Genomic DNA, 19,337 nt, shown 5'->3' with positions numbered 1-19,337 from the left:
ACAGGGGAGAATAGACAGAAACTATGAGAAATGCAAACCATCTGCTCAATCCAGATGCAATAGCACATGCCTCTTATATCCAAAGCTCTTTACCAGAAACACAGATCTAATCCTCTCATAAAATCTCCAACAGAGGTATTCAGACACATTTGTATCACAAATAAAAACAATGCCAAAATCATCATTAACTGAGACCTTTTAAATATCGGGCAAGACTTTTACCAGTGAGTACACATTGATAAAACAGTATTAAACAGCATTAGAGAAAAACGGGGTTGGATTTCTATTAGCTTTATTCAGCTATTCCTTAAGTAAAATCAGGCTGAAAACATCTCAGTCCTTAAATAGCAAGAACATTTTAGTCAAGTCATCCTAGTTTTAAAAAGACATAAGAAGATATTCCTTTAATATTATATATTGCAAGTAATGTGTATTTCTTAAAAGACTAAAAGCAAATATTCTTACCTTGAAATTGTGAATCTTTTCATATTTTGGAATTTGCTCGTTTTCTTTCAGAGTTGCTCTTCTAACAAGTGATGTCAACTGCGAATAAGCAAAGAGTTTCAGAGGTTGCCAGATTGTCACAGACGACTTTGGAGAACCCAGTTTCATTCCCAAGGCTGCTATCAATAAATCTTGCTGACGGCCCTCTTGTTTTGATTTGTGAACTGCAGCCCTATTAGTTTTCCTCCCCGACCAAGACTCTTTGGATGGCATTTTGGAATTCACAGGGAAAGAAAACCTATAGTGGTCTATGTCTGTCGATGAAATCTATTCAGCTAACACATGAGCATTCTGCCAGGCAGCACGGAACCCTAACCTACAGAGAGCTGCAGAGAAACACCACGGAGAGGTGGAGGAGGAGGATGAAGCACTTCTTAAACTGAGGTCGACTAACCAGCAAATTCTTCTTTCTTCCTTTTTTTCTTAAAGGGATCTATATTCTAGCTTCTAAAAACTTGAGTATGAACAGAAATAAAGAGTCGATGCTAACATACGAAACACTCAGCATCTCTCTCTATCGCTTTTTAAAAGGCATGCAATTTTGACAAATGATACATTTCTAAAAGCTTTCTTCTCTATTCAAGATATTAATGTCCATTCTGAATGAAAGATGCCTACATACTGCCTGCAATCAGTTTCTAGCAACAGACACCCTGTGAAGCCCCTAGCAGGGAAGGTGGGGGGAAGGGAAGGATTTCACAAGGAAGGCTGCATTAGACTGGCCACCGTAAGAAAGGAGATAACCAATGAAAATCAAGCAACAGTATTTAAGTACTGTATTCCTCAACTCACTCTGTCTCTCTGTTTCTCCCTCCTCTCATGTAAGAGTTTCTTGCTGGCTCAAGGCAAAAAAAAAAAAAAAAAAAAAAAAAAAAATCAGTGGGAAGGTAATGAGAAATGAATGAGTCATGCATTACTGCAAAATGGAATTTTTTTAACCTATTAAAAGCAGAGGAAAATTAACATACATACAGCACTAGGTTTTAGAAATAATGCACCACTGCCACGTAAATTATGAAAGGCTAATCTGTATCCTTTGTTCATTATGTTAGCTAACCAAAACCAAAGTTTATTAAAGATGAGGAAAAACTGGTGAATATTTTGATGAAAAATATTTAACTAGGTATCGTACTATTTTCATGCAGAACAAGGAGCATGCATATCACATTGCTAATAGCTTGGAGTGGTCAGTTTTGTCTGTATTACGAGTAGTTTTGTTGTGGGCTATACTTACATAGAAGAAACCATTATTTTAATTCTCTAGTCTCAACATTTTTTTTTTTATTCAGAGAGCTTGAGGCCAGGTCATAGTGGAAGCCAGTTGGGAAAAATTCCTTATTTGCACAGGTCCCAGTTGTAGTGTAACTACTTATAGGACTCAGATATATTTTGTTTGCTGGTGTAGCAACAGGGTGGCTAGGTGAGAGACTTAGCACAACTTGATTTAGGAGCAATACCCACATTTTTTCACTAAGGTGCTACAGGATGCTTAAATTTCCCATTTTTGTTCCCTAACTACCTCCCATCATCTATTTCTCATGCTATAATAATAAAGTTAAACCAATAATCATGCCAATGTTACACTGTATTTAAAGCATCTAAAATTCTCTATACATTTAAATGGATTCAGTATATTTATAGTGTAAACACTTTAATCTCAGATTTCATAATCTACAGGGGGTATGTGCCCAGTGCATATTCTAGTTTAATTAGGGCATGGAGTGGTTCTTAAGATATGCTAGACATTGAAAATAACAAATGATTGATTTTCTAAACATCCTCAAATTATTTTTGTTTACTTGAGTCTTTAGTCCCTTTTATTCTTCTAAAATTATGTCTAAGTAAATAAAAGGCAAAATGTATTTACATAGGAGTTTCAATTTCACAAGTTTGTATACTTAGATAATTCATATGAGACATAAAATGCTCCCACTGCAAGAAGAAATGCAATGGAAAAAGTCTCCTTCCCTAGCCTAAATTGCTTTTCAGATTGGACCTATTTTGTCACATGATGACTAAAAATATAAAGGCCAACCGACTCTAGACATGTACAGCCTAAAGTTAAGTTTAACTAGTTCTCAGTAGGAACCAGAAAAAATAGCTCCAAAGGCAAGTTGAACAGTAAATTTTTTTCTTCAACAATGTTTGATATCAAGTTACTAAGTTAAAACAATCACACATGTAACCAAAGTAGCATCTTTTTTCTGAGTATTTTTGATCAACATCCTATTTTATAGATCATTCCTGGTTCTTCAGCTAGAGCTACTAAATTCAACCAAGCATAAAAATATTCATGATAGTTACCCAGAAAATTTATAGCTAGGTAAAAGTAAACATTTTGTCATTCAGAGGTAAGGTCTACTGTAGACTCCACAGATTGTACTGTATTTCCTGAGTAATGTTCTATTTAGTCAAGAAATACTGGATTAACTGCAATCTGAACAGCTACCTAGGGCAGTAAGGAGATAGAAAACAATAGCTCAGGATGAAAACAGCATTGGCTACTCTCAAATGGCTAAGGGTTTGGTCACTATTATGCCTTCAACATGGCAGTAACAGCACTTCTGCATTAATTTTGGTGAAGAACTTGTAAATAACAAAAATTGCTAACTCTAAAATTCAGAACCAATATAATCAATAGTCTGACATTCTAGACAAATGTGTATCACTCATGCTTACATTATCTAGTACATTTCCATCTACTTAGATATAGAATCTATTAATTATGGTTATCACTTACTAGTTATTGAGCACATATATTCCAGATACCCAACTAAGCACTTTATATATAGAATCCCACTGAATCCACAGATAAACCCTATGAGGCATAAATTATCTTAATTTTACAGTTGAAAGAGCTGAGACCTACAGTTTACTTCCCAAAGTTGCACAGCTAGTATGTGGTGGGCTTGGGCTCATAAATACTATGCTATATTCACCCAGATGAGAAAATGGGAGGAAACCATGGAGTCTTCTCTCTGATTCTATTCAAGGTGGTTTCTCTAGTTACGTTCTTTCAATTTTGAGGAGTTGCAATAGATGGTAAGACAGACTAGCGGTAATTATCAAAGGATGGTAAGAAAAATGTAGTAACCGAACTCATCGTGCGCTCTCTTGTTCCTTGGGCGCTCTCCTCTCTCGCCCTCTGGCTTTGCCATGCCCTGCTCTGAAGAGACACCCGCCATTTCACCCAGTAAGCGGCCCCGGCCTGCAGAGGAGGGCGGCATGCAGCTCCGCTTTGCCCGGCTTTCCGAGCACGCCACGGCCCCCACCCGGGGCTCTGGCGGGCTACGACCTGTACAGTGCCTATGATTACACAATACTACCTATGGAGAAAGCACTTGTGAAAACGGACATTCAGATAGCGCTCCCTTCTGGGTGTTATGGAAGAGTAGCTCCACGGTCAGGCTTGGCTGCAAAACACTTTATTGATGTAGGAGCTGGTGTCATAAATGAAGATTATAGAGGAAATGTTGGTGTTGTACTGTTTAATTTTGGCAAAGAAAAGTTTGAAGTCAAAAAGGGTGATCGAATTGCACAGCTCATTTGCGAACGGATTTTTTATCCAGAACTAGAAGAAGTTCAAGCTTTGGATGACACCGAAAGGGGTTCAGGTGGGTTTGGTTCCACTGGAAAGAATTAAAATTTATGCCAAGAACAGAAAACGAGAAGTCATACCTTTTTCTTAAAAAAAAAAAAGTTTTTGCTTAAAGTGTTTTGGTGTTTTGCACTTCTGTAAACTTACTAGCTTCGCCTTTGAAAAGTACTGCATTTTTTACTTTTTTTTTTTTTTTTTATGGTCAAGGAAGAGATCATAAAAAAATAAAACACAAAGCTTTTTGTGTTTGGATCAAAAAGAAACTTTGTTTTTCTGCAATTGATGGTTGTATGTAAATCTGCTTTGTGGTGACCTGATGTAAAGTGTCTTCTTAAAATCAAATGTCAGATTAAAAAAAAAAAAACCTGTATTTAACTCAAAAAAAAAAAAAAAAAAGAAAAATGTAGTAACCAAGATCTTATGATCTCAAGTTTAGCATGTAGTAGGAAATGCAGACTTCAAGGCTCAATTCAAACACCCCCTCCTATGTGATGGCTTTGATAATCCACACCAATTAGAAGTGATCTCATCCACTTGTGAACCTCACAGTCTTTCACTGGTTCATTAGTTATGAGACTACCACGTTCTACTTCATATCAGTTATCTGTGTAGCTGTTTATATAGAATTAGGCTTTATATATATTTCTACACACCTTGAATCTAGCATACAGCTTACACAAAGGTTCAATATATATTTAGTTAAAAAATAAAACCAAATGAAGGCAGTTATTTTTATTGTGGGGCAGTGTGGTATAAAGAAGAAAATATGATTTAAAATCAGAGAAACTGAAGTTTGAATACTGACCTTGGGAGTTCTGCTTTGTTTCTTGGTTACCTCATCTATGTAATATGAATAATAATACCTGTCTCACAGGTTACTGGGAAGTTTAAAGAAATGACCCAAAAACAAAACAAAAACAAAAACCACTATCTGCAGGGAGTAAGTAACCAATAAATGATAGGATTACAGGGTTGCTGAGCCCAATGTTAGCTGTAGGTATATAGTGTAAGTATAGGACACAAGTGCCTGCCCTCAAGGAGTCTGTAATCTGCTTTAGGTCTATACCACATAAGCATGCCTGGAAACGCTGCCCTTCCCATTGTGTTTTGTCCCTACCCAGTTACTCATACTCTGGATCTAATCCTAATTTTTAAAAGGCATATAATGACATGTATGCCAGCTGAGGAAGCAGGGTTAGGCGGGAAGTGGAAAGCGGCAAGAAAAGGAGATACTCAGTATTGTTAAGGATCCAGGAACACTGCTTGATGCTTCCCAAGGCTGTCTTATCTATTGTTCTCACAGCCATCCTGGGAAGTATGTTGCATAATGGTCACTTTAGAGATGAGGAAACTGGGGCTCACAGAGTGAGTTGCTCAAGGTCACACAGTCAGGATGTGGAGGTCTGAGCTCAGAATCCCCATCTTTTGTCTTCAAAGCCTAACAGCTCTTTCTGCTACCTTATGAGAGTAGTATATAACATAAGGTGTTAGGCATATAGCACCTCTCATATTCTGGCTCTACAAAACAGAAGAAATGGTTTAACTGGGTGGGAGCCTAAACTGGTTGGGCACATATCTCACAAGGTCATTCTTGATAGAAACATTAACAGTATCTAGCTTGTTATTTTGACTGGGAATCTTTGACCTGTTGTCAGACCTGATCCTGCCCATCCTTTTTTTTTGAGACAAGGTCTCACTCTGTTGCCCAGACTGGAGTGCAGTGGTGTGACTACAGATCACTGCAGCCTCAACCTCCCGGGCTCCATTGATCCTCCCACCTCAGCCTCCCGAGTAGCAGGGACTAGAGGCACATGCCACTACACCCAGATAATTCTTGTATTTTTTTTTTCTAAAGATGGAGTTTTCCCATGTTGCCCAGGCTGGTCTGGAACTCCTGGGCTCAAATGATTCATTAGCCTCAGCCTCCCAAAGTGCTGGGATTATAGGCGTCAGCCATTGCAACCAGTGATCCTGCCCATCCTTGACACAGATATCAATTCTGTAGGTTCATCTGAATGAGGCCTGGAAAATGGGATGGAGAATGGGTGAATTCCACAATCCTCTGTTTCTACCTTTGTCCATACCATCTGCAATATAGAGAGGAGGACTATAAAAATGGCAAGGAGGAAGTCCTAGTCAGAACAATCAGGCAAGAGAAAGAAAGAAAAGGCATCCAAATAGGAAAAAAAGAAGTCAAACTATTTCTTCATTGACGATATGATTCTATACTAAAGGAAACCTTAAATTAGACTCTGGCAAAAGGCTACCAGAACTGATAAATGATTTTAGGAAGGTTTCAGTTTACAAAATCAATGCACAAAAATCAGTAGCATTTCTATACAGGAATAATGTCCATGCTGAGAGTCAAATCAAGAACATAATCCCATCTGAGCACAGTCGCTCACACCTGCACTTTGGAAGGCTGAGGTGTGAGGATCACTTGAGGTCAGGAGTTTGAGATCAGCCTGACCAACATGATGAAACCCCGCTTTTTTCTCTACTTAAAAAAAAAAAATACAAAAATTAGCTGGGCGTGGTGGCGGGCACCTGTAAGCTCAGCTACTTGGGAGGCTGAGGCAGGATAATCACTTGAACCTGGGAGGCGGTGGTTGCAGTAAGCCAAGATTGCACCACAGGACTCTGGCTTGGGCAACAGAGATTCTGTCTGCAAAAAAAAACAAAAACAAAAACAAAAAAAACAAAACACACACACACACAAAACAAAACCAATAACGAAAACATAATCCCATTTAAAATAGTCACAAAGAAAAGAAAATACCTGGGGATACGGCTAACCAAGGAGGTGAAAGATCTCTACAAGGAGATCTACAAAACATTGCTGAAAGAAATCAAAGATGACACAAATAAATGGAAAAACATTCCATGCTCATAGATTGGAAGAATCAATTCATAAAAATGGCCATAATGCCCAAAGCAATTTATAGATTCAACACCATTCCTGTCAAATTACCAACATCATTCTTCACAGAATTAGAAAAACCTATTCTAAAATTCATATGGAACCAAAAAAGAGCCTGGCTACGCAAAGCAATTCTAAGCAAAAAGAACAAAGTTGGAGGTATCACACTACCTGACTTCAAACTAAATTATAAGGCTATAGTAACCAAGACAGCAATGGAAGAGAACAGAATACCAAGAAATAAAGCCTCACACTTAAAACAATCTGATCTTCCACAAGGCTGACAAAAATAAGCAATGAAGAAAGGACTCCCTAAGAAACAAGCAACGAGAAAAGGATTCAATAAATGGTGCTGGGATAACTGGCTAGTCATATGCAGAAGAATGAAAATTGGATCCTTACCTTTCACCATATACAAAACTTAACTCAACATGGATTAAAGATTTAAAGACTTCAAACTATAAAAATCCTAGAGGAGAACCTAGGAAATACCCTTCTTCATATCAACTTTGGGAAATAATTTTTGTGTAATTCCTAAAAGCAACTGCAACAAAACAAAAATTGGTAAGTGGGCCTAATTCAACTGAAGAGCTTGTGCACAGCAAAAGAAACTATCAATAGAGTAAACAGACAACCTACAGAATGGGAGAAAATATTTCAAACTATGCATCTGGCAAAGGGCGAATAACCAAAGTCTGTAACAATCTATAACAAATTTAAACAAATCAACAGGCAAAAAGCAACCCCAATAAAAAATGGGCAAAGGACATGCACACTTCTCAAAGGAAGACATATAAATGGCTGACAAACATATGAAAAAATGTTCATCATCACTAATCATCAAAGAAATGCAAATCAAAACCACAGTGAGATACCATCTCACACCAGTCAGAAATGCTATTACTAAAAAAGTCAGAAAACAGCAGATGCTGGCGAGGCTGTGGAGAAAAGAGAACACTTACACAATGTTGGTGGGAATGTAAATTAGTTCAGCCACTGTGGAAAGTAGTTTGGGGATTTCCCAGATAATTTAAAACAGAACTACTGTTTGACCCAGCAATCCCACTGCTAGGCATATACCCAAAGGAAAATAGATCATTATACCAAAAAGACACATGCACTTGCATGTTCATCACAACACTATTCACAATAGCAAAGAGATGGAATCAACCCAGGTGCCCATCGGGGTAGACTGGATAAAGAAAATGTGGTACATACACACTATGGAATACTATGCAGCCATTTAAAAAAAAAATCATGTCCTTAGCAGTAACATGGACAGAGCTGGAGGCCATAATCCTAAACAGATGAATGAAGGAACAGAAAACCAAATAATGCATGTTCTCACTTACATGCAGGAGTTAAATGCTGAGCATGCACGAACATAAACTTGGGAATAGCTACTGTGAACTACTAGAAGGCGGAGAGTGGGATGCATCTAAAAACTACCTGTTGGGTACTACGTTCACTGCCTGTGTGCAATATACCCATGTCACAAACCTGCACATGTATACCCTGTATCTACAATCAAAGCTGAGTAAAAAAACAAATAAAAATTTAAAGTACTGTTAATACTTCAAAAAATATGATCAAATTTTCATAGCAGATCTTTGCATTTTACAAGAAAGTGTTTAAAATACTATATTCTATTTTTCTCATTTTAATACTGTTTTGTGATTATAATTACAATGATCAATTTTACCCAGTGCCAACCTGAGAACCTTACTTTTCACCTGTTTGTGAAGAGACATGCATTTTAAGCCACAATGTACATTGCCTATGTCACTGAAAAGAAAAAAAAAAAAGGTAAGGGGTGGGGTAGAGGAGCAGTGTGAGGAATAAGAAATAGAAGGTGAAATAGGTGACCTTGAAAAGGAACACATTCACTGTTTTTCAAATAAATTCCCACTGATCTTACTACCCTGTTGTTTGTCCAATAAACAAAAATCCACAAATACTGGATTTGCATTGAGCTAGCCTCTCATTTTCACCAAGTGTGGTAAAATAGGAAACTCAAGGGCTCTGGGGCCAGACAAAAGCGCTAACCTTAACTCTGTCATTTACTCGCTGTGGCACCTCCTTGGTCAAGTAACTAATTTATTTCTGTCTTTGTTTCTTTATATGTAAAATGAATTGAAAATACTTATGGTATAGAATTATTAAGAATCAAATGAGATACTATGTGGGAAGCATTTTTGCATTATTTCTGGCACAGAAAGTAAATCAATAAATGGAAGTTTGCCTCCCTTCCCTTGTGTCAAAGGACCTACATTTCCAAGATAAGAGTTAGCATAATTTGTGACTATGATATGGATTAAAGACCTACGGTCATTGCTCTATGCAATGTGAGCTCAGGTCAAATTATAACCAATAGTTTAGGGACACATTATCACATTATAAGCATCACTGTTCTGCAATTTTTACCTTACCTTATTTCTGGCAATTTTATAATTAAAAGAACATCCATTCTCAAACTCAGTAATCCCATCAAATCCTGCTTATAGGAAAGGGTCTTATCAATTCACACTAAACTACAAATGACCGATTATACTCTCTTTTCCACAAATATCTAGTTTTTAATGTGGAATCGAGACTTAAGCCAAAGAAATAATTCTCCAACTATTGAATGTCAGTACTTATTTATAGTAAGAATGTTCTCTAGGACACTGGAAGGACCTCATGTAACACAAACAGCCACCTCCTTTGTAACATCAAGGTGATACCATAGAATCATTAGCACAATGCTCCAGTTATCAAAGCTAAGTCAACAATCCATCCAAAAAGCACCACAGAGGAATGTTCTAGCTGGCATGACCCTTATGACTCGGAAGGTGCTGAGTAACTGGATTAACTCTTGGGTAATATGAGTTTCTGGTTCAGGTTTAGCGAAATCCTGCAATTTCTATAAAATGTTAAAATTGAGGCACAAACACAGCTTTCCTGAAACCTCCAATATCAAGTTATAATATAAACATTTATGGATTCAAGCAAATTCCTACCTTCATCTCCTGAATTATAATTTGTAACCTATTTTTTCTCCATTAGAGTCAAGAGTGAAATATATTCCAAGGTACTTAACAACATGTCAGCTTCCATTAATTAACTGACAATTGCATAGCACTGTACTAGTAAATGCTTTACATGTATGATATAGTTTAGTTGTCAAAACAACCAGTAAGGTAGTTATTACAATTCTCTTTTTATAGATGAGAATTGTATACTTAGAGACTTTTAAGAATTGTATACTTTAAAGACTTAAAGAAACACTATTGTAGATGAAGAAACAAAAGTTCAGATAAATTAAGTATCTTGCTGAAGGTCACCTAACTATTACATGATGAAAGTAAGACTTGAACCCATGTCTATTTGATATCAAATTGTCTTCCTCCTCTAGACTATCCTGCCTCTCATATTATCTATTGTTAACATGCCATTTTTGAAAGGCTGCCATTTGAATAAATTTCTGGAGCATTTATATTCTAGTGCCTTTCAGATCACTAGGCCTTTTACTACTGCTGTATTTGAATTTATAGTAACTACCAGATTCAACAATCAAGCAAAAATTTCAAATGTATTTTAAGTCAAACATTAGAGACTTCTGTATCAGAACTCTATAAATTCCTTAAAATATGTTGGGATAAATAAATGTTTATGTTACACAGAAAACTCTTAACATTACGCTAGGACTCAATTTTTATGCTACTGGCAGCAATCACATCATAATTCCTAACTCAGTTTTCATTACATGGCTCCTCTAGCATTAATATAATATCCATCTAAACAGATAACAATAAGGCACACCAGTGCATTCATCTCCGTATATAATAAATTTAAATCACACTATACTAACACTGCCACTACCAAATGTTGTATACTCTGACCGATTCACATGCTCCCTGACCGATTCACATGCAATAAGATTTAAACATAAGACATTTGAAAACAATGCAAACAAAAAAGGATAGCCTTTGCATTCTTCTTTCAAGAAACAACAGAAATATGAGAAATTCTCCAAGCACCAGCTGAGCTGTGAAGGGAGCTTTTTCACACTACATGAAGAACATTACGCCCAAAGAGGAGGGGGTGGAATAGCACACAGCCTGGCTTCCAAGCCTTGTTCTTACTGCTATTAGACAAGCCACTTAGCTTTTCTAAGTCTCAGGCCTGGGGACTAAATGAGCTCAATGGTCTTCTCTATATTTTTAATAGAAATTCAAAAGAAAAGAAAAGGTTCATACTCATTTAGTACACAAGTATGTGCTGAAAGATCTGGGGATGTCTATGAGAGAAATGCCTGCTGGCTCTTTGATCAAGTGGATCTTCAGAAGGTAGCTCTGGCAAATTTACAATGGGCTTTTGGCTGGTACCCAATCAGACAGGCTCAGAAATGGAGTTTGTCAGCACAAGGAGATTATATCTATTTCTTAAGGGGAGACTAAAAATACCAAGCTCATGAAACTCATAGGTAAATCAAAATGGCATTTGTCTAGTTTATAACAAAATACGAGATATAGTTATTAATATCATAAAGTAGTGACCAACATGCTCTTTTTGGTAGCACACCTACACTGCAAACAAAACATAATTAGGAAGTTGGTGGGAATGGAATTGGAGCAAGTGGAGTGAGATAAATTGAACACTTAATATGTAGAGTTAGAACAACCTTTACAATTAGGATGACCTTGCTGATGGACTAGAATACTCAGCATCCATTTCATGGGTCTCCCCTCACTTTGGGTCTGTGCTTTAATGGGCATAATCAACTTCTACCTATTTTAGTCTCCTCTTTTAATTATTTCTTTATGATTTTACATATCATTGCTCACATATCTTAGGTGATCTTAAAGTTAATTCATAAGATACAGTCTTATTTTTTCACTTATAAATTCTTGGAGGGTGGCAGATTGTGGTCCTGATGTATTGGTAACAACTTATACAATAAATGGAAGATGTCCTTATTCTGAATTATGTAACAGTATGTAAATATAAACAAAATTACATAAGAATAAAACGTTCTAATCTAACACTATCTAATGTTTGGTTACCAGGAGTGATGGTTGTATAACAACATTCTTCCTTGGCTCTTCCTAATGAAAAGCTGAAACTGGGCTTCATGAGAAGGTCTTCTTGATCCTCCCCCCAACCCCCATGAATCTGAGGGGATACTCGGGGAAATGTGTCATTACATTTTTATTTTTGTCAATTTTTGTCCAATTTTTGACACCTATTACCTGCGAGACTTAAAGAAACACTATTATTATTCTGTAACAATAGAGAAGGTGAAATCAGAGAAGGTCTAACACTTTGTCAACAATGAGGAACTTTAAATCTAGTGCAAAATTCTTTAACCATAAACATTTTCACTTTTTCAAAAAGCTTTTGGAAATAATATACATACAAAAATACAACTAAAAGGCAGAATCAGATTGATATTATTAGGAGTGTTTTCTGATTTTAAACTGCTATATGAGGTTATTTCAAGTTATTGCATCTCAGCGAACATTCCATACTGACTAATTTAATGGAGGCAATCTAGTATATCAAAACAAAAGCTAAGTGTTATATTTTTAGTTTTCTCATTCTTTTAGTGACTTCTGTTGATTAGGCTAGGATGAAGCCTAAGTGATTTGGTTATTTTAAAAAGGGCCTGTTACAGACTTCTATAAACTTCAGTTAGAAAAGCTAATTTCCTTTATATGGCAAAAATAAACTACAGTTTGATTAGAATATGTCAATTGTAATTTATTTAAAATATTCACTTTAAGCCTCAATAGAGATATATATTGATTCATGGTATGAGGCAGATTTGTGATGTTCAAACATACTTTTGAAAATTTGCTTTTATTTTGAAAATGGCAACAGTGGCCTGAAGACAAAAGATTTAACTTTCATAACTTTACCCTGGGAAGAAGTACAAGCATGGGCATAATTCACAGATGTGTTAATTGTCCACTGTACCACCACACATTCAATTTTATTTGTAATGACTCTGCTATACAACTCACGTTTTATAAGATGATGATGTCTGAAAAGTAAAAGTAGCTTGCTTTTGGGCATTTTCTAAAACAAACTTTTTATGTCGTGTCCATAGCATTTCACTTATGAAATTCCTGTTGGTTCAAAGGATCCTAATAAAACTAATAGAGAACTTAACAACCCCTAACTTATATGTTCTTCATATAAGAGATAGTCATTAGGTTCTTATTTTTATACATACTGTGTCTCACATGGAACTCAGTATATTAAAAGTGATTTGAGGCCGGGCGCAGTGGCTCACACCTATAATCCCAGCACTTTGGGAGGCCGAGATGGGCGGATCACAGGGTCAGGAGTTCAAGACCAGCCTGGCCAACATAGTGAAACCCCATTTCTACTAAAAAATACAAAAAATAAGCCAGGCGTGGTGGTAGGTGCCTGTAATCCCAGCTACTCGGGAGACTGAGGCAGGAGAATCGCCTGAACCCAGGAAGTGGAGGTTGCAGTGAGCCAAGATTATGCCACTGCACTCCAGCCTGGGCAATACTATGAGACTCTGTCTCAGGAAAAAAAAAAAAAAAAGAGTGATTTGAGGCATCTGGACAAGGTCCACATGTGGTCAGTATGTTAGAAGGAAGACACAGAAAGTCAGACTGCAACAAGTGGCACTTGTGAGGAAGAAGAAAGATTAAAGGATGATTTAATATCTTTCAGTGACATTTTAATGGACTGAGAAGAATCTACCATGCTGATTTCCTCCTCCACCGAAAAAAAAAAAAAAAAAAAGGTTAAAGTGAGACAGCAATTGAAGATTTTAGGTTGATAAGGTCAAATGTTATCTCAGAATGTACCTAGGCTTGTTTAATATAAAAATATTTTCAGTCCATTACTATTGAGTAAAATTAATGCTCTAGGAAGATATGCCATATTTACCTTTAGGTTTAGCATATCCCCGCCAACTAGCAGGAAAAACACAGTTTCAGGAGAACAGGCTTGGGTGCCCGAAGGAGGCCTTAGAAAACCTCATCCAGGCCTAGGCCTGATTCTATAACCATGTGGCATATCAAGAAATAATCTGTGAGGTAACTGGTTTAATAATCTGGTACTAATTCTACTTCACAATAATTTTAATTACTGTAGTCTTCTGCCAACCTGGCTAAAAAGTAATCCAGGCACACTTACACTGCCCCCAAATCGGTAGCACTTAGAAAGAGCTTTCCATTCCACAAAGTGATCTGTCATATACACTATTTCATTGTAACTTCCTATTCTTGTTTTTCAAAAAGGAAATTCACTGATGTTAAGGTATTTGTTCAGGGCAGATAATCAGTAAGCAAAGCAGCCAAGATGGAAACCAGGCCTTCTGACTTCACACCCTATCCTCTCTCCACTTCACACCCTATCCTCTCTCTACTCTACTGTGTTTGCCTGAGACAGAGGGATATAATCACTTAACAGGCTGACTCTTAACCCTAAGCAAGGCTCAGCTGTCACGAAGACCCAGAACCATCAGCAAACAGAAACATTCACAACTAGAAATGACCACTCTTAATTCACTTCTAAGCCTGACAATTGGTTTACAACATATAGAGAAGTAAAGTCAGCCTCGGTGATTGACTCGAGAATTAAAAAAAAACTTTCCCATTATTTTGATGGTGGGGGATAGGGGGTAAAGTGATATGTTGATCTCATTTAGATACATGCAGTTCTTTGTCAGATAATGTATCAGGGCTTCAAAGAGAGTCATTGAGTAGCATGTCTTTTTGTTTCTGTTAATTTTGCACTGGCTTTTCCTGATCCTTAAATTAAAAACAAACAAAACTACCTCCAAACCAATGAAATGAGAGTGTAGTCTCTTGAGCAACTAATTAAACTGTTTTTAGAAATAGCTAATTAAGCTTTCCATTAAAATCCACCAAATAGACACACATAATTTACAAGGTGGAAAGCCATTTCAATCTTATGGGTAAAACAATTAAACAAGTCTTAAATTTATAACAGAGATTGCAGATTGGCTAATTCAGTGAGTAATTATATAATTAGGACACATTTTATCTTTAAAAGAATATAATGTAAAAAAACAAAAATTTCTGGGTGCTAGACATGTGGCCAAAGTGTAAAAACTTTATAAAACCCACAAATTCATTAAATGAAACTACTGAAATGCTCAAAGTATATATGTACAATACTAAGTGCTCATAGTTTTCACTCAACATACATTTTATTGAGTATCTACTATATGCTAGGCACTAATCAATCTACAGCTTCATACCGGAGACTAGGGTGGTATACTATTTTACAAGGACCAAATATTAAATACATATTTAATAAATAAATTATAATTGAGATAAGTGCTACATGAATAATGTATTTTCCCACCCTATTTTAGTCCCATAATCACATTTTCTAACAAAAGTTGAATTTGTCTATGAAATCTATGACCACACCCTCCTTCCAAACTGCTCCCTCCTCTCACGGGCTTTCTGACACTCTCACAGGTGACTTCTACACCTCTCTCCATCCCAGATTTCTCGCTCTTTCCAATAGGGATGTGTTTTTAAAGAACTCTGAAGTCCAAACCACAGGGTAGTTTTTGACCATCTCATACAATCCTTTTATCAGAAATAATACAGACAGGTAGCTGAAGTTTATAAACTCTCCTCTTCAATATGCCTAATCCCTCCTTCCATAAAGCGTTTAAAAAATTAAATTGTTTTAAATTTAAAAATTTAAAATTTTTAAAATTTAGTGTTAGGTGGTTAAAAGCTTGGCTCTTGAGTAAAGACTATCTAAAAAAATCTTAGCTCCATTTACTAGTTATGGGATCTTAGGTAAGTCTCAGTTTCTTTATTTGTAAAACTGGAATGAAGACAGTACCTATACTTCATGGGGACTGGAAGGATGAGATGAGATAATATAGGTAGGATGTATGGAATATACATAAGGCATATATTTTTAGTACCCAGCGTGCAGAGAGCTCTCAAAACTCTCAAAGACTATGTGGTGATGCGATGTTGATATTGTTATCATCATTAGCATCAGTCTTATAGCCTAACACAAGACTTGGGACAAAGTAGATGCTAAATAAATGTTAAAAGAATGAGCAAAATTCATGGCACATTCGTAAGCCTCACTGAATTCTTCAGACTCATAGATGAGTGCCTGTCTGAATGATTTCAGTCTCCTGCCCTTATGCGGTCAGAATAGATTTAATACAAAGAAATGTATAAACCTTTTGTCTTTTATCTAGGTTATTCAAAAAGTAATGGCAGGTCAGAGGTGCTAAGAAGAATGGCATTTTAAATAATGTTTCTTCATTTGGCAGTCAAAATATATGCAGAATATGAACTAAAAACATGTTAGAGAGAAAATTTTGATAACATAGGTATCTTAGCAACATAACTGACTAAAGGAGACACTGAATTGAAAACATTTGTTTTGCTGAGAGAACATGTGCCACCTGAAATAAGGAGGATGTTTAGGATTCATGAACTGTAGTTTTCTATTCCACAGGTTGTTGAATCATTGTGGTTTAAACTAATCTGCAGGACCAAAACAACTATTACTGGAGGAATAATGTAAAGTGCCATGAAAATTTTGGATAAATAAAAACCCTCTGCAATAAATTCCAAGAAAATATTAGAAGGAAAAGGGAATTTAGGCAGTATCTACCATTCTTAAGCCTAAAGTCTGATCACTTTTCCTTCTATGAACTCAAACCCATAACTTGCTATAAAATTGCAAAATGAAGTTATTTTCATTATTTTAAAATGCATGTCTTAATAATAGAGACATGAAAATAAGAAGTATGTTGTTTTAAAAAAAACTTGCCTAAAATATCTCCTCCTGCAGGATCAGCTGTGGAAAGGTTCTTAAAGCATATGCTTTTGTTATGTTTTCACTATCAAAATATCAAACCATGTCCTCAGTTGAATAATGTTTCTTTGTTGGTTTCATTTTTCAGGGTCTTTGAGATACTAGGTATAGAATTTAATACATTATGTTATACCAATGATACTTTTTTTTTTTTTTTTTTGAGACGGAGTCTTGCTCTGTTGCCAGGCTGGAGTGCAGTGGCGCAATCTTGGCTCACGGCAACCTCCACCTCCTGGGTTCAAGCAATTCTCTTGTGTCAGCCTCCCGAGTAGCTGGGACTGCAGGTGCGTGCCACCACGCCTGGCTAATTTTTGTATTTAAGTAGAGACCGGGTTTTACCATGTTAGCCAGGATGGTCTCAATCTCCTGACCTAGTGATCCACCCACCTCGGCCTCCCAAAGTGTTGGAATTACTGGCGTGAGCCACCGCGCCTGGCCACGATACTGTTTTTAATGAACAATAGCATATTAAATTAGTTACTGTAGGCTTTTTGTTTGTTTTCATTGTCTCTTCTCCTCTAGCTTACATTAAATTTAGAGTTTTACACTTCCACATTTGAAAACCTCTCCAAAAGAGAAAGTTAGGTTCACATCACATAATATAAAAGGTATTTCTGGGTTCCCTTTAGAGCTGGTTGTCTTGAGGAAAAGTATTCTTTGTTTTAGTAGTAAGCTAAGCTAGCACCTTTCTCGACAGAAGTACCATTTTTTACTTGAAAGAAAGTGTAAAACAAATTTTGGTTGTTCAGACTTGGGTGTTTAGCATTTTTTTTTTTGAGACGGAGTCTCGTTCTGTCGCCCAGGCTGGAGTGCAGTGGCGTGATCTCAGCTCACTGCAAGCTCCGCCTCCTGGGTTCACGCGATTCTTCTGCCTCAGCCTCCGGAGTAGCTGGGACTACAGCCGCCTGCAACCATGCCTGGCTAATTTTTTGTATTTTTAGTGGAGACGGGGTTTCACCATGTTAGCCAGGGCGGTCTCGATCTCCTGACCTCGTGATTCCCCTGCCTTGGCCTCCCAAAGTGCTGGGATTACAGCCTTGAGTCAATGAGCCCCGCCAGGTGTCTGGCATTTTCTATAAAATGAATGAAGTGCTTTGGCTACCTCAAGGAAAACAACTGACAGTCAATGATAACATTAAAACTTTCAGGTAAAATTAGAATTTTGGAAAATCTGTATCTGCCACCCTAAACTTGACAGCTTCCAGCTACTTAAGTGAGTTTTCTGAATATTAACAAATGTGACTTTTTTATATTGTATAAAATATGTCAACATTTGGAAGACCTACATAACTCAGTGAACCAATATTTTCCAAGTGACCAATGCATGATGTTTCAAAATCATGCACAGTTGAAAGATCCAAAGTTCAATAGACCAATGGGTTTCAGTGTAACAGAGTAAAAAAATGGCTATTAATAAGGTTTCAGACTCCACATTACAAGTAACCTTTAATAAATTACCACTTGTCTAGTTTTGGCATGGTATCAACGAGGAATATCACAATTATCTGAAAAGGCTATTAAAATACTCCTCTCTTTTCCAACTGCATGTTTATGTGTGGCCAGATTTTCTTCATATACTTCAACCAAAACAATCTATCACCACAGACTGAATACAGAAGCATTTATGAGAACCCAGTTTCATTTCCTTAAAATTAAGCCATTAATTAAAGAGATTCACAGAAATGTAAAACACTGCCACTCTTCTAAATTTTTTTGTTTCAAAAATTGGTTATTTAATAATATTGCTAACATGTAATTTTTATTTCTTAAAGATATTTTATACAATCTATTTTAATTTCCCATATAGTAAACATCAATAGATATAACCCACATAAACAAAAGCTCTTTAAAGTCTTCTGTAATTTTTAAAGTGTAAAGGGGTCCTAACTCCAAAAAGCTTCAGAATCACATATCTAATCTATTAGTTGTAAATTCTACTGAGCAACAGAATCACACATGTGATATAGATGTGTACATAGAAAGATAAATATACTAATACAGATATTTAGGCTCCATGTTGATTATACTGAATCAAAATTTCTGCAGACATCTCGATTTTATAGAAAGCTTCATTGGTGAGAACGTTGATCTGACTTAGCACCTTAATAAAAAATTATTTATCATTGCATGTTTCAGAACTTCCCCCAAATTTAAAGTTTTATTCTACTTATTTTATTTTTCATAAGTACTGTCATTAGTAAGACCATCTTTAATTTTTTTCTTTTATAGTTATGAAATGCTAATCCTTCAGTGTTATTGATTTCTCTTCTTCTGAGAGGTAACATAGAAAATGATAAACTGACAAACTGTGTTAAAGATCTGAGAGGGTTTTTGTTTGTTTCTGTTTTCTTTTCCTTTTTTTAACTTCTAAATAATAATAAACTCTCTAGAGTAAGTGTTACATATAGACTCTAGAGTATTTATTTGGAAAGCACTTCAACTGTCTTAAAAATCTTGTTTATT

At 36.3% G+C, this 19,337-nt stretch overlaps 1 protein-coding gene and 1 pseudogene across 5 annotated transcripts in view; one reads left to right on the top strand and one right to left on the bottom strand.

Annotated features, from left to right (window-relative positions):
* Window positions 1-19,337, bottom strand: part of CHN1 (chimerin 1) — a 199,089-nt gene that overhangs the window by 45,342 nt on the left and 134,410 nt on the right. For 3 of the 4 annotated variants that reach the window (XM_050751783.1, XM_050751785.1, XM_050751784.1), the window contains one exon: window positions 466-543. In XM_050751783.1, coding sequence (XP_050607740.1) covers window positions 466-543 — 78 coding nt within the window. Of the gene's footprint in view, window positions 1-465; window positions 544-1,296; window positions 1,326-19,337 lie in introns of those variants that run through there. The other variant, XM_050751786.1, reaches the window with a different exon arrangement.
* Window positions 3,617-4,491, top strand: LOC126932705 (deoxyuridine 5'-triphosphate nucleotidohydrolase, mitochondrial-like; annotated as a pseudogene). The gene has a single exon (XR_007718283.1). The product of XR_007718283.1 is annotated as a deoxyuridine 5'-triphosphate nucleotidohydrolase, mitochondrial-like (transcript).

This window comes from Macaca thibetana, chromosome 12 (genome assembly GCF_024542745.1).
Source record: "Macaca thibetana thibetana isolate TM-01 chromosome 12, ASM2454274v1, whole genome shotgun sequence".
Lineage (NCBI taxonomy): Eukaryota > Metazoa > Chordata > Mammalia > Primates > Cercopithecidae > Macaca > Macaca thibetana.
The sequence above is the reverse complement of the archived record's forward strand: the minus strand, read 5'-3'. Positions and strand labels throughout refer to the sequence as shown.